The 21,690-nt window shown below is 42.7% G+C and overlaps 1 protein-coding gene across 5 annotated transcripts in view; it reads left to right on the forward strand.

Annotated features, from left to right (window-relative positions):
* CA8 (carbonic anhydrase 8) overlaps window positions 1-6,955 on the forward strand; it is a 118,895-nt gene extending 111,940 nt beyond the window's left edge. For all 5 annotated transcript variants that reach the window (XM_073331074.1, XM_073331073.1, XM_073331075.1 and 2 more), the window contains 2 exons: window positions 5,093-5,266; window positions 5,676-6,955. In XM_073331074.1, coding sequence (XP_073187175.1) covers window positions 5,093-5,227 — 135 coding nt within the window. In that variant the 3' untranslated portion in view covers window positions 5,228-5,266; window positions 5,676-6,955. The remainder of the gene's footprint in view (window positions 1-5,092; window positions 5,267-5,675) is intronic.
* The last annotated feature ends 14,735 nt before the right edge of the window (window positions 6,956-21,690 follow it).

The following is a 21,690-nucleotide window of genomic DNA, read 5'->3' on the forward strand; positions in this document are numbered from 1 at the left end:
TCATCTGCTACCACTGAGAACAGTCTAGCTCCATCCTGTTTGAAACCCCCCTTCGGGTAATTGAAGGCTGCTGTCAAATCTCCCCTCACTCTTCTCTTCTGCAGACTAAATAAGCCTAGTTACCTCAGCTTCTCCTCATAAGTCATGTACCCCAACCCCTAATCATTTCCGTTGCCCTCCGCTGGATTCTCTCCAATTTGTCCACATCCCTTCTGTAGTGGGGGGACCAAAACTGGATGCAATACTCCAGGTGTGGCCTCACCAGTGCTGAATAGAGGGGAATAATCACTTCCTTCAATTTGCTGGCAATACTCCTAGTAATACAGCCCAATATACCATTGCCTTCTTGGCAACAAGGGCACACTGCTGACTCATATCATATTTTTGCTTAATATGGGCACAAAGACGGTAGAGAAGTATAAACTGGTTTGATCTAGAGTTAGTTATGAGTGGCTGATAAGGATTCCAACCAGTTGGCCTGACTCTCCTCTTACTTATGATAGTTTTATACTCCACTGACCACAGTGGAGTTACTCCTGATTACACCAGTGTAAGAGAAGAATCAGGTCCAGTACATATTTGTCACTTTGGTTGCTGAGATCAGAACTTATTAATTACCTGAGTAACAAAAGAAGAAACAAGGAACAGAACTATCAGGATGTTAAGGCCTGATCCTACTCCCCCAGCAGTCAACTGGGGCCTGACTGTGCATCTGTTTTCACAAGCAGTCCTATTTAAGTCTGGATGGCTTTTGCCAAGTAACTGCTCAGCAGTGGGAACAAGGGGTCCACACTCTGGCCCTTGGATTTTTGTCACTGATGTAAACAGGAAGAAGATCAAGCCTTTACAGGATAACTGCTCCCCTTCTCCTTCTTCCTCCCTTCCCTTCTCTTGTCTGTTTATGACCCTCACTTCTCATGTTACCTTTATTTCAATGGGAAGGACAATGTCTTAATTTGTTTTGGGAGACGCCGAGCACATTCCTATGTACTACAGAAATGTAACATTGTAATAAGAATAGTATTCTCCCTCTTATTATGTTCCCAAAGGAAAGGAAAAATAGGGAAAAGCTTGTTCAGACTTTTCTGGACAATTTGTTTTTGTAACTGGACACTTACGAAGAATTTGTTTTGTGGTTCACTGAAGCACAGAACAATTGCATCCTCTGAGCCAATCAGAATGTGGCTTTCTAACAGTGATACAGTGAGCAGCTGTCATTCCGCTATACTCACTGTCAGAGTTAGCTAGTTTTGAATTGAGTGGCTAGATCTCTAGCCCCTTTGTCTAGCTCATTTGTTCTGAATCATTTTTAAAGAAAATAAATAGTCACTGGAATAGATGGTTGGGGCTGGAGTGGTGTGGAAATATGTTCCGAAAAATAGAGAACTATGGGAGATTCATAGTATTTTGTTCACTCAAAAAATTGCCTGTTTTCATAGAAAGTGTTACTAAGGTACATGAAATTTTCAAGCAAAACTGGAAACAAAAAACGACCTAAACGATAATGGGTCCATTTTCCAAGCAAAGCTGATTTTCACAGAGGAAACATTCTTGGGTTTGTGTTGTGCTATGAAGAAAATAGCCATTTGATTGGAACCATGAATAAAGCAAAATTTAAAGTATGAAATCAGGAAAACTGACCTAAATGTTAAAGCAAAATTCGGAAAAATAGAAGCTAATGGTGTTTTGTCATTAGCTGTGATATAAATGATGAACGGTTTCTGCACAGTGTTTATAATACAGCAAAGAGCTTTAATCTGGTTTAGGGTTCTACATAGTTAATGTTTTGGGCTTGAATTGGTTCTCAGTAGAATTCTAAGGGAGTGTTAGGATGGATTTTAGTGGGACCAGGATTGGGCCTTCTTATTCCATTCAAAAGATCAGCTCATGCACCCTGGATCTGAACATGGATGGAACCCTCTGTGCCTGGATCTCCCCACTCCCAGGTGGAATGGGTGTTCTGGGAAAGGGAGTCACCTTCACTGAAATATCCTTTTTCTCTGCAGGGCCTTGTAGAGTGTGTTGCAAATGGTGGTATCTGTGGGAGGGGGGAGACATGGGAAGGTTGGCAGAGGGTGGCAAACTACACATTGGGTGGGGCAGGGCCAGTGGGTCACACAGTTTCCCTTCTCTTCCCTGTGGAAGTTATCCGGGAAAGGTAATAGAGCCTGGGCCTGTCCTCTTTCCCACAGAGCCACTTCCTCCGTGGTCATGAGGACAGCCATGGCTAGCAGAGTCATGCAGTGTGTCTGGCCTGGAACCACGCTACCAGGAATTGGGCAGGCAGACAGTGTGGCTCCAAAGCTGATTCAGAGGCACAGTGCATCTCAGTGCGATGGCTCTGACCCTCTGCAGATCAAAGGTTTGTGATAGGGCCCCAGAACTCAGTCTGTGGGACTGGGGTGAACCCTGCCCTCCTGACTGAATGGTGTTGGTGCTGCTCTGTGAGGAAAGCCTCCAGGAGGTATGTGATCCAGCCCGGCGTATACTGCAGCACATTTGAAGTTGCAGCAGTGGGTAATTCCAAAATACTGGCTTTACAGAAAGGCCTTTTCCTGCTTGATTTGTTTCTATTTGAAGTCTCCAAGCCTCCAAAGATCAAATGAAAGCTGTGCTCTTGTGAAATGCTTCTTCCCAAACTAGTGATTTCAGATTATTCCAGTATTGATTCAGTTCAGCTCTGGTGGAAGAGGCCACCTTCAGAAAGGTCGCTCACTGCTTCGACCAGCACTTGACTTCTGCAGGCTTCTTCAGTCTCCAGGCCTATAATGTGTTTATTTTCAGTTCGAGTTAAATAGTCATAAAATAATAGAAAAAAAATCTTCAAGAATAGGCATCTGTATTCCAGCTAAATTAATACAACAGCCCTGCCTTTAAAAGCATTCTAAAAGAGCCCCACCATTCCTCCCTCCTTTCATCTTTTCAGACCAAGCTGTCTTCCTTACATCTCAGCTATGAGAGGTACAACATGCTGCTCTCTGAGGAAAGAGAATCTCAGCTACAGGGAAGAGCTAGCCATCAAACACATAAATATGAAAAGAAGCGGCTCTGTACTTTTTTGCAGTAAATAACAGTGATCGTGGTTATCTTCTGAATTACAATAGGAAACTGTGTCCCCAGCCAATATAGCAGCTACAAAGATTCTAGAAAATACCACTAGCTATCTTGGAACACTTCACTTTCCTAAAAATCTGGGGTTAGATTTACATACCCCTTGGTCTCTATTATACATGCATGGAGGAGTCCTCTGTGACACCCTTCCCTCCTTGGGGCTGGCAGAGCCCTTTCGGCATGCTGGGGGATCTGTGCTGTAGGAGGGTGTGGAAACAGAGTCATTCAGGAGGATGAATGGATGGTAGGAATACCCACCATCCACCCCACCCTGGCCTCACAGATGTTACCTAGAAATGATGATATGATCCTAGGCGCCATCACTTTTTCTGTGGAGCTCCAGTCTAGGGATGCAATGGAGTTGGGTTGCTGAGGAGTTGGGTGCTAGGGCAGAGAAACAGAGGCCAATGTAAAATGGCACAGTTTTCGAATGGTTTTCTACACACAATGGAGTCTCTGTGAGAGAATCATTATAGAGATTTCCATACTCTGAGTGGGGAGAATCTATCCTCTATATTTTGTTATTATGCCAAAGAAAAGAAAAGAGATGTAATTCTTCTATGAAGTTTAATTATTTAACAGATCACTCTTTCCTGTTACTTTCCTTCTACTATTATGTTCTTTTCTGTTTAAAATACATGTGATTTGCATTCATATAAAATCCTATTTTAAAACAAACTGTCAAAAAGAGTGTGCTGTTGCAGCCAGGTGCACAGACTGGTTCAGTAGTGCTGCAGGACTCTACTTTTTGTCTTATGCTTAACAAACGAAGATATGTCACTATGAACTCACCCTCTGGCACCTTTTCTGATTTCACAGAGGACTTATGCTGCTATTAAAGGAGTTATCCCTGATTTACCATCATCTAAGTGAGAGCAGAAAGAGGCCCTCTGTCTGTTGTGTTATTGCACGCATAGATTCATAGATATTTAGGTCAGAAGGGACCATTATGATCATCTAGTCTGACCTCCTGCACAACGCAGGCCACAGAATTTCACCCACCACTCCTGCAAAAAACCTCACACCTATATCTGTGCTACTGAAGTCCTCAAATCGTAGTTTAAAGACTTCAAGGATCAGAGAATCCTCCAGCAAGTGACCCATACCCCATGCTACAGAGGAAGGTGAAAGGAGGTGATATAGAATGAAATGCAAAATAGGGAAATACCTGCACGACAGGCCTTAGGTGATTTGTCTGAAAACATTTTCGGTGGCCCCTCCTGCACCAACCCAAAATGCACAAGCAAAACACAACAACTAGAAAAAACTAACACACCAGGGATTTGGCATCCCTGAATGTGATCATTTGGCACCCCCAAATGTTGACATTCAGGGTGGCTGCACCAATTGCCCACCCCAAAGGTTGGCCCTGAATATATACTCTAAAAAAAGTGGTGATAAGATATGCAGAGATTAGCTTTCAAAACCATATGCTCACACTTTCTTGTTTTGCCCACACAGCTACATATTCTGCATGTGCAATTATTTTTTTGCAGTGACAATGTAGGCACTTATTTTAAAAATAATTGGCTCAAAATACCATATTCGTGTTATACCAACAATTTAAAAAATACAGACATTCACTAATCTGCATTTTCTCCCCCAGTTATGTTCAGTTTTTAATCTACTGATTTAATTTTTCAAAAGAAGTTTCTAAAATTGCATGGAGAGGTATGAATGTCCAAGTATTTGGCAAGCACTTTTTCAAGAACAAGCGGTAGTCTGAGCTAGAACCCTTCGGACATTATGCACACAATCGAATCGGTTGACATCAGTTGTAACTGCTACTCATTTTGCCCAAGCAAATGCAGTTTTTGTGTATAAATTTATCCACCCACAATTACTTGATTATGAGAATTGATGTGCTTAGATATTTAGGCATTGAAAACCACACATTCAACTAGAGTTTAGGATAGATCATTGGCCCCACAGTGAACAAAATATCTAAAATATTCTGCATGTCATTTCTTTACTTTTTCAGATAGAAGAGTTTCGAAGACTGAGGACACATGTTAAAGGTGCAGAACTTTTAGAAGGCTGTGATGGGATATTAGGAGATAACTTTAGACCAACTCAGCCACTTAGCGACAGAGTCATCAAGGCTGCATTCCAGTAGCAGAAGAAAAAACAATAATGATAACAAAACTTTATTTAGGTAAGTGAAAATTCAGCGGAAAAACAAAAATGGGAAGTAAGTCTATTAAAACAATTTTCACGATAGAGATTGTGGTTTAGAAGACAATGCTTTTAGACAAATGCCTTGGATAACCCATGTACTTTGAACCTTGCATTATTTTAATTTTTCAACTGATACCACCATATGTTTTGCCTGTATCTGCTCTCTCAAACACCTTGTAATAATTAGGTTAAATATAGGCTCTGTCCAATACTCAGTAAAGTCAACTGGAAATTCTTTAAAATTCTTTGATTTCAGTGAACATTGGATTGGGCCCTATTAGAGCAATTTGGTTTCCTGTAATAAGAAGTGTGCTAAACCTGAGGACAAGTGAGATTTTCCTAGTGATATGGATGCACTGGTTGATTTTCACGTTTTGTATTTTTAGGACTCCAGTCACCAATGAGTCATTTTAGTGTTACAGAGCTCCACTCCTTGAGACTGATAAAGATGGAGGAAAATGACGTCATCTCAAAGGAGGGTTGTTTCATTTGGATCTCCTCTGTCCTCTGTTAAAATGTTACTCTTTTATTCCAAATGCTGCACATTTAGTTAGACACAGCCAATGCATGCAGAAGAGAGGATGCTGAATAACTGGCCTTTTCATGGCTAATGTTAATTTGTTGTTCCATTAATCAGAGTAGGTGTGATTGTTTCTTGCCTCAGTAATGTGTTTAGCTTCCACTGGCTTGAAGAACAAGAAGTAAAAGATGATTTTGGGTCCCGTGCATAGGTGCAAATACACATTTGAACCTTCACTACCCACACGTCAGTTAATCTATTTCCCCATACCTTACATTTAAAAATCCCTCAATATTCCAGCATAAGTCACCAACCCTCATTACACTTAGATAATCAATGTACTACACAGCAGCCTAGTGATGGGATATACTAACACTGAATAAAAGAGAACTTACTATGCATCCAATAGGATCGGCCCCAACTTGGTAACCAACATTATTATTTAACAGCCCTCCAACATTGTCAAGAAAATGGACCATTCCAGATGCACAAGCTACTCACTTGCTCTCTGTAATGACTGATGATGCAAAATAAGTAGACATATCTCCACAGCTACAATGATCAACATCCTCTCCGCACAACATACATTTCAGGATCCATGGGTCTTATACACTCCTGTCACAATAATGTGATGTACCTCATCCAGTACATCAAATGCCCCAACCATGTGGGTGAAATGAGACAATCACTATGTTTCTTAAATGAACTCACACAGAAAAATGATAAAAGACAAAAACACCATATCACCCATGGCCAAACACTTTTCACAAAGTGATCATTCCATCTCTGACCTCTCAGGCCACAAAGGAAACCTGCATAACACCTTCAGAAGGTGAGTCTGGGAGCTTAAATTCATAACTGTGTTAGACCCTTAAAATCATGGACTCAGTAAAGAAATTGGGTTTATGGCTCATTACAACAATCCGTAACCCACCAACCCTCCTTTGTCCTATGACTGCAGAGGTGTTACCTGCCCACTTCACCTTGAATGGTCTCTTGCAACATGTGTTAACTTTATGCTTAACAATTTGTATTTAGCTGTGACACTCTGAGTACCTTTCCCATACCTGAAGCAGACCTCTGTGTAAACTCAAAATCTTGTCTCTCTCAACAACAGAAGTTGGTTCAATAAAAGATATTACCTCACCCACCTTGCCTCTCTAATCTCCTGGGACCAACACAGCTACAGCAACACTGCAAACAAAACAGAAAAACTAATGACATTCTGCTCAACCACTAAGAAACATTCTCACCCTGGGCAAATGGATGAATAGATCATCTATAAAACTTCTCTAGCCCTGGAGTGTCTGAGTGTTGTACGAAAATAAACTTCAACTAAATACTACAAGAGCAATTAGTTCACAGTTATCCAATAACCTGTTCAGCTCTGCAGGAAGAATCCAAATACATAAAAGCAACAATTTCCTTAGCTTCTGGCTCCTTTAGAACTACTGGTTAAAAAGAAAACAAGCACATATTGAACCTCACTTGAAAGAATGCCACCGTTTGGTTTGGTGTACATAGAAGGGAGAGTACTTCAGAATCCTGCCAGAGTGTGAAATCTTAGCCTGATTAATTCAATGGCAAAACTCCCACTTGACTTCAGTGGGACCAGGATTTCATCCCTCGTCTTTATGAAATTATGTTTTGGGCTCCAGCTCCCAATCTTGATTGGCATAACAAGTGATCAGGCAGAAGATGGCCCCTTTGGTAGATTGGTAACTTGAAAGGATCAGAAAATGGAGCCATTAAAACCAATGGGTTATAAATGGTCTCTCTTAGTGTAGTAATCCTTTACATAGAGATAATATGAATGACATAAATTGTTAAATAGGCTAGTGCAGTGGCCTAGCATTCTGGTGGAGGGCTTTAATCAAACCTTAAAACATTTTCTACGTAAATACTTACCATGTATTTCATACCTGTGTCATACCTGCACAGATTTTAACAGTGAAAATTAAATACTGGTCTCTCTGTCAGCATTGCTTCCACACTCCTATATTTAATTTTTGGACACATCCCTAAGTCCACTGAAACCTCAATTACATGGGCCTCTGCAGTCACAAAATGTCATCACTTTAATCATGAAATCGGTGATTCAAATCAACTTGTCTCCTGCAGAAAAATTACTTAGGAAAATCATAGCAATATTTAACTACATTTTTTTCCTCTGTGAGTGAATAATGCCCTAAGGCCATTGCAGGTAATTCAGGTCTCTGAAACAGTGAAATTACTTTACATGCTGACTTTGAATTTTAAGCATGAAAGAGTTTCTTTTATAACTGTTGGAATTGAAATGTGAAAACATCCCCCTTTGCTTTTATGTTTGAAATGTTATTACATTTGTCAACACCTACAAATAATGGTTTTAAATAATCAGATTTGCCTTCGCCTTGCTTCACAAAATAACTTGCAGTTTCAATTTCCAAATGATGGATTTTTATATGTAAAATGGTAGTATTCACTCTTGGGCTATGCTAGTTGAGGACTCTACAGTACTGAAAAAGTTCTGTGGCTCTGAGCATTTTATAAGTCTACAGAAGACATGGATCTCGGCTCTACACCTGATTGAATTATTTATCAGAAACTCACTTTGCCAAGGGCAGTCTTCTTTTTAGTTTTGGATGCAGTAGTCCAGATAGCATCAAGCTAATCAAGGGGGAAGAGTATATCCTCACTGTTGAGTTTGTCTCTGAGGAACTCAGAGTATGATTTATGAAGGCTAAAAACTGCCCCATTCACAGTCCAGCTTTGATCAGCCCTGTCTAGAGAAAGAAGTGAGATGAGGGGAAGAAGAAAGGAAACTCTTATGTTCACTTTGTAGAGTGTTCCTGGCACTGTCCTCATTGGTGAGAGGGGTTGAGGGACTGCAGCCTCAGGGATCCATGGGGAAGACACCTACCCTACTATGTAGAGCCATCACATCGGGATGGCTAATACTCTGCATTTTCTTCTCCCCAATGACAGTGGAGTGTCAATAGGAACTGTGTTGACACTGGCTGGATCCTCCTGTGAATTTTATTAAAGCCAGTCAGAAAATGGTTTTTCTGTCCCATGAAAAATTTGGAGATTTGGGGAAAAAAGCATCCAAAATTGGGATGAAAAGACAAAAATTTCAACATTTTCATTTTTTTTCTTTTCAGGTTAATCAAAATGTTTCATTTTGACTTTTACCCTATTTATTTTTATACCGAATAAAGTACATTTCTAAAGAAAAAGACATTTTGAAATAAAAAAATGAAAATGTTCATTCTGAAAACATCAAAACAGGATGTTTTGACCTTTTCAAAACAGTTTTTCTCCAAAAGCACTTTTGTCAAAATCTAAACAATTTGGCAAAAAAAAAAAAATCAGTTTTGCCGACAAAGTATTTTCCAACAGAAAAATGTTTTGCCAGAAGCTTTGGACTAGCTCTGGTTAATAGCACCAGTAGAGTTCAGAGCTCCCACTGGAAAAGAAGAGCGAATGATGCCAGTGATAGCACTATCTCTTGCATTGCACATCTCTTTGACCCAGGTCTACCCCCAGTAATTCACAGAATGGCATCTACATAATAGCCAGGGAGGGAATGCTCCCTCCCTTCACAGGGAAGGTTACTTTTTGGAGGGTCACTTCCACTCATATATATTTCTGGTTTTATTATGCCTTAGCTAGTATATCTATAAAGGCTGGCAGACTCTGTACACACAGGGTTATCAGTATTCCTATGAGTAGGTGAGCTGACCATTTTCTCCCATTATTCAACTTAGCATGGTTTGGCAGCAGGCTTGCTGCCACTGAGTACAGAGGCCCCCTGCAGTAACATCAGAGTTCTCCCCGACTTCACCGGTCTATCGGGGAGGAGGAGCCAAATGATTCAGGCGAGTGTATTGTGTAGCGAGGAGGAGAAGAGGGTGCTTGAAAGGTTTCATTGTTTCCTAGTGAATCAGGATGTGGCCTCTGTGTATGCCACATTCATAAATTTGCAGAATATCTGCTCCTCAACATAACATAGTGTTATCCCTCAGTGCTAGTAGTCTGACATCTCAACTACTGAGCTAACACCAGTACCTGACAGTGTTCGTGTCTGAGATAGGGGTTTATTATGTGATGTTGCTGAAGCTGGGCCCCCTCCTCTGAACGGCCATTACCCATGAGAAAAGATGTTGCCACAGGGGTTTTCAAATAATTGAGGTGAAACCATATTGTCAACATGACCATAGTACAGCCAGATCCCTTACACAATAGTACCTGTCTCTCCTAGAGCCGGTGGTGACAGGTAGCCCCTCTCCCATGCTGCACACACATATCCCAGAAGACTTGTTTCCATTTCCAGTCTCTCTCAAACCACACCCACCGCCTGCAACGCAGCTACTGCAGGTAAAGCTCATCGCAGTATATTTGTCCTACGACATGCAGGACTTAAAAAAAAAAATCCACAGATTCTATTAAAACTTTTATGTAAAAAACCATTTTGGGGCAAATACCACACAAGTCGTTTTCTGCTCAATAGCAATTCATTCCAAGAAGTTCTGAGCAACTGAAAACAGGAGCAGTGTTGTGCACCTTTATGACTCATATCGCAAATCTTGCAACATTTGGTGTTTTTCCTAGAGCCTCCTCTGCTGGACTGCAATTGTTACCCAATAATCTAAGCTAAAAGTATGTCAACAGCTTCCATAGGTGCTGAGAAAAGGTACAAACTGTGACCCCCTAAATGCTGCAACACTAGAAGGTTGCAGGAGGGAGCCCCTGGCTGGTGCAGAGTGTTGGGGTGCAGAGGGAGAGTGAGGGGTGTGGGCTCTGGGAGAGAGTTTGGTGCAGGAGGGGACTCTGGGCTGGGGGAGGGGGTTGGAGTGTAGGAGGGGGGGCAGGGTCTGGGAGGGCATTTGGGTGCAGGAGGGGGTTCTGACCTGGGGCAGGGAGTTGGGGTGTGGGAGGGAGTGCAAGGTGCAGGTGGGGGCCAGGAGGCACTTACCACAGGCAGCTCCCGGCCAGTGGCACAGCAGGGCTCAGGCAGGCTGCCTGCATGCCATGGCCCCATGCCGTTCCCGGAAGTGGCTGCGGCCGGCTGCTGCTGGCACATCTCTGTGCGCTGCCTGCACCCACAAGCACTGCCCCTGCAGCTCCCATTGGCCAGTTTCCGGCCAATGGGAGCTGTGAGGATGGTGCTGGGGGCAGGGGTAGCATTCGGATCCACTTCCCCCCCCACCAGGGGCGTGCAGAGGTGTGTCAGCAGCAACTGGCTGCTTCCAGGAGTGACATGGGGCCACGGCTGACAAGCAGACTGCCTGAGCGCCCCGCTGCGCTGCAGGACTTTTAGCAGCGCAGACTCGGAGATCGCGAGAAGGCAGAGGAGGCCGGACAGAAATGTTAGTCATGGCAGGCCTGACAGAAATGTTAGATAAGCCGGATCCGACCCGCGGGTGTATTTTGCCCACTCCTGGTGTAGACGTACCTTTTGTTATTGATCCTGAAGGTGCTGAACATTCTAGACCTGAATCAGCAAGGTCTTTAAGCATGTTTCCGACTTGAAACTTTTGAATTCAGTGGAAAGTTAAACACATTTTTAAGTACCCTGCAGAACAGGGGCCTATGACCTTGATCCTGTGCACATGGTAATTAATGGCAGACCTCCCATCAACCTGGATGGTGCAAGATGAGGCCAGGAGTGCCTGATCTAAAAGCCATTGAAATCAATGAGTATCTTTCCATTGACTGCAGTGGGATCAGGCCCTAAGTTCACGTGCTAAAAAATTGTTGGGGGGGAAATATTTGCAGATGTAAGTATTTCTGCAGTTAAACGTATCTTCTTTTTCTATTGTCGTCCTAAATCAAATAGATTTTTTTCAGATCTAATGACAGATCTTTTTCCTCCAGGTCACAGCCTATGCTGATTTTTATGGCTGATTTGAAAGCTTCTGAAAACATGATTTACGATGGAACTGCTGATGTACTCAGGCTTCACAGATACTAAATGCGTCAATAACTAAACGTTTGTCCAACGTACACCGGCCTTTATTGCAGTAACAGAAAATAACTCAGATTATAAATAATTTGATAAATAAAATCACTAGTGTCCCAAACTATGGAATGGAAGTAATAGGAAAAATAAATAGTAGTAATAAATAGTTAAAATATCACTGGGTGAAATTACGCTTGGCCTTCTGATGGCTGCACAGGAGAGCAGGGAGCGGGGGTCGGAGTAACTCGGTGTGGGGAGGAGTAGGAGCTGCATGTCCGGTATTTCCCGCTCTGAGAAGGGGCGTAGATTGTGTGGAACCTTGGTGCCATCCCCTAACATATTAGCCAGTAGAGTTGGCAGGATGTTGGAGTGAGGGGAGAAGACACTGTAATAGTCTACACCCAATAAACAGGTGGTGCAAATGATTCCCTTCATGATCCAGAGAGCTGTCCTGGGATGGTGCAACTAGACACCTCCCCATACACAGGGCAGTGCAGAACGGGTCAGTGCAGCCCATAGGAATGAGAATCATATAAATAGATGTGCATCCATACATTTCATATAATGTTTGTAAAGTATGTCACACTGCAGAGCATGAATGCAAACCCAAATAAAGGATGGTATATGCAGCAACACATTGCCATTATGAGATTGAATTAAGGAAACTGTGGTTCTGTTAGTTTGTTGTTGCTGAGTAAACAGCTGAGGCAGATTTCTGCAAACTTGACATTTCACGGATGTTGACATTACCAATCAATAAGTATCTTTTTTCCCACTTACTAGAAGCCTTTGCGGTTCTTGAGGCTCACAAAGAAGCTGCCCTGGGGAAATTCCAACACATTGGGATTTTATTCTTTCCTGTTATGTTGATACAGAAGCTGGAACAAGCTTTCATCAGTCATTCATCACTCTGATGTGATTACCATTCTTCTCTTCTGCCTAGTTTTAAGAAATACTGTCAACATGGGTTTGTTCGAAATGTACAGACTGATGTCTTAGAAGTGAAGAAATAGGAACATTTGCACATTTAAACCTTGTTCCATTTTTAATGACTCCATCACAACCATTTCAATTCCTCTTACTGTATCCACTGGTTAAGATTCAGTATTTAAAAAACGGGTTAGTTTTACTATTAATTTTCAGGTTTAAAAAAAGGCTGTACTGTATATTGCCAAAATCTAGCTTTGGGTTTCCTCCTTTTGCAAAGACTGCTGTATGGGGCTTAGCCCTCTGGCCCCAATTCAGCAAAGTACTTGAACATATGCTTACCTTTGAGCACAGCACTAGTCCCACTGAAGTCAACAGGACAACCTACATGTGTATGTAACTCAGCCTTAGCTAAGGGCCATGTGGCTTTTAGCTCATGCAGTAAAGATTCATGCACTAAGCTCCAGAGGTCCCAGGACAGGTCCTTGTTCAATCCCACCTGCCAACAAACAGGGTCTGTCAGCGTTACACTTACACGGTGTGTGCTTAAATATGTAATTGGATCCAATACTATTCAATATCTTCATTAATGACTTGGATAATGAAATACATAAAATTTGTGGATCACACCAAGCTGGGAGGGATTGCAAGCACTTTGGAGGACAGGATTAGAACACAAAATGATCTTGTTATGTTGGAGGATTGGTCTGAAATCAATAAGATGAAATTCAGTAAAGACGTGTACAAAGTTCTACAGTTAGGAAGGAAAAAATATCAAATGTACAAATACAGAATGGGGAATAATTGGCTAGACAGAAATACCACAGAAAAGGATCTGGCAGAGATAATGGATCACAAATTGAATGTGAGTCAACTGTGATGTTTTTGGGAAATGGCAAATATAATTTTTGGATGTAACAGGAGTGTAAGACATGGGTAATTTTTGTTCTGCTCTGCTTGGCACTGATAAGGCCTCAGCTGGAGTACTGTGCCCAGTTTTGGTTGCCACACTTTAAGAAAGTTCTGGACAAACTGGAGAGTGTCCAGAGGAGAGCAACAAAAATATTAAGAGATTTAGAAAAACTGACCTGTAAGGAAAGGTTAAAAGAAGTGGGCCTGGTTAGTCCTCAGGAGAGAAGACTGAGCAGGTACATAACAGTCTTAAAATGTGTAAAAGGTTGTTAGAAAGAGGTGTGTGATCAGTTGTTCTCCAAGTTCACTGTGGGTATGACAAAAGGTAATCGACAGTCTGCAGCAAAGATTTAGGTTAGATATTAGAAATATCTTTCTAATGGTAAGGGTAGTTGAGCACTGGAGGTTATCTAAGTAGTTGTTGAATTCCTGTCATTGGAGGTTTTTAAAAGTAGGTTTAACGAACACCTGTCAGGTATGGTCTAGGTATAATTAAACAGCCTCAGCACAGGAGGGATGGATTAGATGACCTCTCAAGATCTCTTTCAGACCTACATTTCTATGATTTGGTGTCACTGGATCTGGGCCAGAGTGCTCAGCACCAGGTAGGATCAATCCCTCTCTCCCAGCTGGAATTACATTTTCAGAATGAACACATTGTTGGGATTGTCTTTGTTTAACCTGTAATTGAACTGCTTTTTAAATACCTAAATAGAGATAGGTAGAGAGAGACATACATAGCACATCAAAATCTTTTGGACTATTAACAACAACAAAATATTTTGCTTTCTTTCTAAAGCTAAACAAAATCAAGAGATAGCTTAGGGGATTGGTTACCTTTAGGTCACTAGTACATATTTTCACTTAGTTCCATGTAGACAACAATCCACATCATAAAAACCATCATCACGGTTAGCAGTAACTGGCACATCTATTGCCCATTTCAGCAGAGAAGCCAAGAGTTAAATGGACATTGATACTGTGCTACAGAGATCCTTCACATTGAGATAAAGTCTCAGCACAATAGGTTGAAGCAGAGTAACAGGAAGCTTAAATTGCTACTGACAAAACTGTACCTGTTCTGTAAAATAAGCCCTCAGCTCTCAAGGATCAAGCATTTTAGAAATGATGGACATACATATACATAAGTATGCATGCACGCGCAGTCCCAAGAAATCCTACAAAGTACAGTCACTTCTCAAATGACATGCAACAACTTTTTAACACCACACTGCAACACAACACAACAGTTTAGAAGAGAAGCAAAGTACACTGTGCTTTAGCTAGCTGAAACCACAGTGGGGGAATTTCAGGTAGGCCGAATGTAATCACCTGTTTGGAACTTGAACAAGACCCTGCGTTGCTCTTTAATTTCTAATTCAGCACTTTCAACATGAACTAAAATTATTTAATTATAATTTATATCTAGAAAAATAAACCTGTGACAAGCACAGAGCTATCCATTAAAAAAACCCAAAAAACAGTTGTTTGGCATTTTTAAAATATGTGTATAACTTATTATTCTGACTTTACCTCAGAGTAATAAAATACCATCTATATCAGTGGTGGGCAACCTATGGCCCACGGGCTGCATGCGGCCCATCAGGGTAATCTGCTGGCAGGCCGCAAGACATTTTGCTGACGTTTACTGTCTGTGGGCACGGCTCCGTGCAGCTCCCAGAGACCTGCGGTTCACCATTCCTGGTCAGTGGGAGCTGCGGAAAGTGGTGGCCAGCAAGTCCCTGTGGCACACTGTTTCCCGCAGTTCCCTTTGGCTGGGAATGGGCCTGTACAGCAGCCCCGCCAGAGGACAGGGCTAGGGTCGGTACAGGGCTCTCCTGGGAATTGTTCTCTCGGGAACCGCAGCAGGGAAAAGGAGCAGAACCTGGGGCTGCCAGGCAGCCCCACTCTGGCAGCTCCTCCAATGTGGCCTCTGTACTGCCCCCCAGCCCCTCCCCTGCCCCAGCCCTGTCCTCCGGCAAGACTGTTGTACAGACCCCAGGCAGGAGGACTCAGGAGACACAGCTGCATGGGAGGGCTGGGGGTGGGGATGCGGGAGGTACAGCAACTGCACCAGAGGAGCTGCTGGCATGGGGCCACCCAGCAGCCCCATGATCTTCTGCTCCTTTCGCTGCTGCCATTTTGGAGAGCCCTGATCTCCCAGGAACCGCAGCAGCAAAAGGAGCAGAACGTGGGGCCACCAGGTGGCCCCACACCAGCAGCTCCTCTGGCATGGCTATACCGCCCTCAGCCCAGCCCATAACCCTCTCATGCAGCTGCGTCTCCTGAGTCCTCCTGCCTGGGGTCTGTACAGCAGAAGTCTCCAGTGCAGCAGGAGGAGGACAGAGTCCCCCCAGGCAACATGGAATGGATGTGGATCATGGGGAGGGGACCGGCAGAGTGCGGGGATATCGGGCTGGGGGCAGGGCAGGGAGGAGTTATGTAGCGGGTCACGTGCGGAGGTCACGTGCTCCCCTCCCCCGCTTTGTGTCCGTCCCATGAGTGCAGCATGCCAGCAAGAAATGATTTCTACTTCCTCCACTGCTAATTTCCTATATGAAGTTCCAGTCTTATGTTTGTGACACAAAAACTATGATTTAATTGTGATTTCAAACAGTTTTGATTAAGCTGCTTCTGTAATCTCTTAAACAATAAATTATTTAATGCAAGAAATGACCTTTGAAATAAGAGATCAGCAGAATTGCCTTGGAAACAATGCTTTTCAGAATGTGGAATGAATTGTCAGTGGCTTTTTATGGTTATTTAAATGTGTTAATATTTACTTCTTTTGCAATTGTTTTAAACTGTGGTATTCTAATAATAGGCCCCCAAAATTTCCCAGGTAAAATGTTTACAGTTTATGGCCCTGATCTTGCAAGCTGCTGTCTATAAACTTACCTGCTTAGTACCTCACTGGAATCAATGAGACTCCATAAGGGTACAGGTTCTACCTATGGAAAGCAGACTCCAGGACCAGGGGCATAAACTGAAAATAAACATTTCACTCGGGGAATTTTCTGATTATTACACACACCCATTTTTCCCCCAAAATATTCCTTCAGATAAAAAAAAGCTGCTGTTTTGGCTGATAAAAATCTTGTACAATATTTATCTCTAGTGCAAGATTTATCTAATAGAACATTACTACTTTTAATATAACATGGTAGTAAAATTATCCTTAAACAAGAATAAAGGGTAAGCTTATAACACTATTATTTAACAAAATTAACATTTTGTCGCTTAATACTTTACTTTACATATATTTGCATAATAAACACAATACAAAATCCTCACATTTATGCATAACTAGACTCCTTACCACAAACCTTCCTTTAATACAATAGTTGCCCAAATCCTAATTCAACTTAATTTCACTGACTTTGATTTCTGGACCAAAAGCATTAAGCTTGAAGTCGTGAAAAATGTATCATGTGTGCATTCAATTATGGAGTAATTAGATTCTCAATCACCCTTACATCACATGAGGGATTAGCCAAGAAAGAAGAGAGATTCTACTCACTGTAGTGTATAGAACAGTTTTGTTAATTAGTTTAGCGCTAATTGAGATTGAGAAAGTGTCAGTGTGTCATAAGGTAGGTTTGCCTACATTTAGCTTTAGAAATCTAGGTTTCCAGCTGTTTTTGAGAACTGTGGTCCAGAACTTGTAAACTAAGGCTATTGAGATTTTCACTTCAGTGATTTATGGATTATGCCCTTACTGCCTAATAACCCCCTCAATAACTATGCCAATAATACCAGTTATTTATTTTTTGAAATGCTGTTAGTTTATGGCCCCAGTGAAGCCACAATGAGGAGTGGGGATCCATTGCAGGAGCACCCCTAGACATTTCTCACATAGCACACACAACTGAACCACTCTCACTTTAATTTAACATAGCACCATTCGGGTTTGGCCCAGCTGCCCCTCTGTCATGATGGAGGGGGCCACCAGGCCAAATGTTACTGAGTGGCATTGCAGCCTGGTGCACCAGGTCACAACACCACTCACTGTGGGGACCCTCTCAAACTGGGGGCTTGGGGCAAACTGCTCCTTTTGCCTCCCTCCTCCTCCCAGGCAACCCTACCCCAGCAGTGGTATGTACCATGTGTAAGGCTGTGGGGGCCTCTGTGTTTTGCTGGGCACTGTATAAACACTTGAGTTTACAGTCTAAGATACATCCAGTGGTGGGAGCCAGGGAGAGGAAAACTCGGCAAGGCTGCCATCAGGGCGCTTACTTCACATCCTTCCATTGGGCCTATCCTCAAGCTCCATGGATCCCTTGAGAGTTGTGAGGATATTGGGGAATAACCTGGAACCATGGGGACAGTTGTATAGATGCCTTTGTGCCCCCTCCACATTAGCCCCTTAGCTCCCTGCAGCTCTCCCTCGCTCCTTGACAAGACAACCACAGCATAGCCATATTGCCAGGGAGTATCTGCCCCAGGATCTTTTAAAGAATTGGGGCTCTCCAGAGAGGAGGGGGCTCTGCCTAAAAGCCAACACGTTCTCAGAGGAACATTCACACCTCAGCACTTGGTACTCCATGTTTATAGATTTAGATGCGGTATTTTTAACAGTAAAGTAAGGTAACTTGTCCAATACAATGAAATAGTTCATTACATTCACACCAGCCATTTCTGGACAGGTAAGGTGAAGAGCATCACAGTTCATTTGATTGGAAAGATATGGATGAGATGTGTTTGTACAGCACCCAGAGAAGTGGGAGCCTGATCCATGACTGAGGTCCTAGACACTGCCATGATACAAATAATAAATAATAATATTATTTCCCTAGGTATGTCTATAGAATAGACCTAAATGAATCGACTTATTAATTGAAAATTGGACTTCAGCCTGCAACATGCTGAGCAATTCCTGCAAGGTACATAGTAACCTCCACAAACATACAGTGACTGCAGGGTGCTCAGCACTTTACACATTTGGGCCCCTGAATCCATGCTCTACAGTTACATTTATCTATCTAGTTACCGTTTGTATTATGTACATTATAGCAGTTTTCCAGTTGGTCTGGCTGGGCAACTCACTGCTTGGTACAGCATTAGGGTTGGTTTGAAGTTATGATGATGGTACTATTTTACCAGTATATTTAACATTTTGACATGTTCATGTAGACTTTTTTCCTTCTCTATTAAATGTTTCACATTCTCCTGGAAAGAGAAGAGAAGTAACTGCTATAAAATTCAGACCAACAAAGGCTTAATTTTTTGCAGTGGGTTTTGTGGAACACTTACACAGAAATATCAGGCATGACTGATCTTGCTCACACCAGTTTTTCTCCATTGCTTTCAGTGAATTTCCTTCTGGTTTACACTGGTGTAAGTGAGTATCAGTCCATACTGTCATTGAAGGATACACTCTGCAACTCTCCCCACCTGCTGTCATTAAACTCCTGCTTCAGTTTCCCCTGTCTCCCTAGCAGGACATAAACAGTCCTTCAGACCCACTGTGGAGGAATTTCAGTAACATAATTGTTCCACTCTCCTTTCAGTGAGGGGGAAGACAATGCTCCCACAGTGCCCTGGGATGAGAAATGGAAACTTTTGAGACTGCTGCTTCAGTTTAACCACAAAGCCTGTATTGTCTGCCTTCATCTAATTCAGTCTTGATAGACAGCTGTGACAGTTGGCCTGTCCACATGGTCCAGTGAAATTCTCGGAATGGGCTGTACATTAAAAAAGAAAAACACATTAAAAACCTCCCAGTCACCGCTGTTATCTTTTTACATTTTAATTACTATTACTGACATACTACAGTTTCTGTATTGTCGAACTCTGTAGCTGCCTACAATACAAATAATATTAGTTTTAAGTTTGAATGTGAATATATACACACACACATCAAATGCACGTGTTTTGGACATTTGGTTTTTGTATTTTATTTAGTAGTATCTCTTCCTGTGTTGGCACTATCCAACAGTTCTCTTGTAGAGGAGAGATCAAAGATGCAGTCTACAATGTTAATAAAATAATTGTTTGTTCATGGGGAAGTTTATACAACTTCAGAAATAATTGCACAGATGGAAAGAACTTGGTTGGAATCTCTCTTCACCATCCCTGCAAAAACTGTGCCCTTAAACCTCAATGCATAGTTTATTTGAAATGTAGCAGAATGCAATTTGCATTATTAGGATTCTTTTTAAAGTCTGGAAAATTAACTGATGTTGAAATAAACGATTGTGTTGATTATTTTATATGCATTGAATAGCTGAGTTTTGAAGAGAAATATTCAATCCTTACACAGAAAATGTCAGGGCTTCATCCACGTATGTGCTGTGTCATTCACAAGGGAGGGAGAGGTTATACATGGTACTGCACATTGATGAAAGGGGCAAATTAGATTAAAACCGGTGCAATGCTGGGCTGCCTCTTAGCACTGTGTACTGTAGTGAGGGCAGCACTATCTGGTGTCTGAGCCCAGTCCACACACAACATGGGGAAGAAGGGCATGGCTTTTGGAAAGGGAAGCAGAGCCACACTGATGAAACCTGCAGCCTAGATGATGAAAATATCATGTAAAGTAACGCTGTCAGTGGTGGCTTGGACCTACATACGTAACAGCGTACCCTGCATCATCAATGCTGGAGCCAGGGACTGAGAGGGCAGGTTCCAGCATGGTTCTGCGTGAGCAGAAACACTCTCAGTCACAGATGGTGAGCCCCATGCAGGGGCACAATGGAGATACAAACACAGGGCTCACAAAAGGAGGGTTAATACAGAGGAGCAGACTGGTGAATCATCAATCACGAAGGCATCACCGGGCTGTGCTAGGCGCAATGTCACAATGCACGTTTGATCCAGGTTTTCAGCACTGCATAATGAGCAGTTGCTGCATAAACAGTTATGGAGTCTCACAATCATTTATGTGCATACTAGGGCAGCTGGGAACAATAGAGCAGACCCAAACATCAAACAAAGGTGGGGAAGCAGAGTGGACTATCGTATGTTTCATCTAGCTGGCTAGATTGTCGGGCTCAACGGGTAGTGATCAATGGCTCCATGTCTAGTTGGCAGCTGGTATCAAGTGGAGTGCCCCAAGGGTCGGTCCTGGGGCCGGTTTTGTTCAATATCTTCATAAATGATCTGGAGGATGGTGTGGATTGCACTCTCAGCAAATTTGCGGATGATACTAAACTGGGAGGAGTGGTAGATACGCTGGAGGGGAGGGATAGAATACAGAAGGACCTAGACAAATTGGAGGATTGGGCCAAAAGAAATCTGATGAGGTTCAATAAGGATAAGTGCAGGGTCCTGCACTTAGGATGGAAGAACCCAATGCACCGCTACAGACTAGGGGCCGAATGGCTAGGCAGCAGTTCTGCGGAAAAGGACCTAGGGGTGACAGTGGACGAGAAGCTGGATATGAGTCAGCAGTGTGCCCTTGTTGCCAAGAAGGCCAATGGCATTTTGGGATGTATAAGTAGGGGCATAGCGAGCAGATCGAGGGACGTGATCGTTCCCCTCTATTCGACATTGATGAGGCCTCATCTGGAGTACTGTGTCCAGTTTTGGGCCCCACACTACAAGAAGGATGTGGATAAATTGGAGAGAGTCCAGCGAAGGGCAACAAAAATGATTAGGGGTCTAGAACACATGACTTATGAGGAGAGGCTGAGGGAGCTGGGATTGTTTAGCCTGCAGAAGAGAAGAATGAGGGGGGATTTGATAGCTGCTTTCAACTACCTGAAAGGGGGTTCCAAAGAGGATGGCTCTAGACTGTTCTCAATGGTAGCAGATGACAGAACGAGGAGTAATGGTCTCAAGTTGCAGTGGGGGAGGTTTAGATTGGATATTAGGAAAAACTTTTTCACTAGGAGGGTGGTGAAACACTGGAATGCGTTACCTAGGGAGGTGGTAGAATCTCCTTCCTTAGAGGTTTTTAAGGTCAGGCTTGACAAAGCCCTGGCTGGGATGATTTAACTGGGAATTGGTCCTGCTTCGAGCAGGGGGTTGGACTAGATGACCTTCTGGGGTCCCTTCCAACCCTGATATTCTATGATCCTATGATTCTATGATTCTATGTGTCAGGGGCATGCTGTACATAACAGAAGCCATCACTATCACACAGAGGGAACACAGA

The sequence above is a fragment of the Lepidochelys kempii genome, chromosome 2, assembly GCF_965140265.1.
Source record: "Lepidochelys kempii isolate rLepKem1 chromosome 2, rLepKem1.hap2, whole genome shotgun sequence".
Lineage (NCBI taxonomy): Eukaryota > Metazoa > Chordata > Testudines > Cheloniidae > Lepidochelys > Lepidochelys kempii.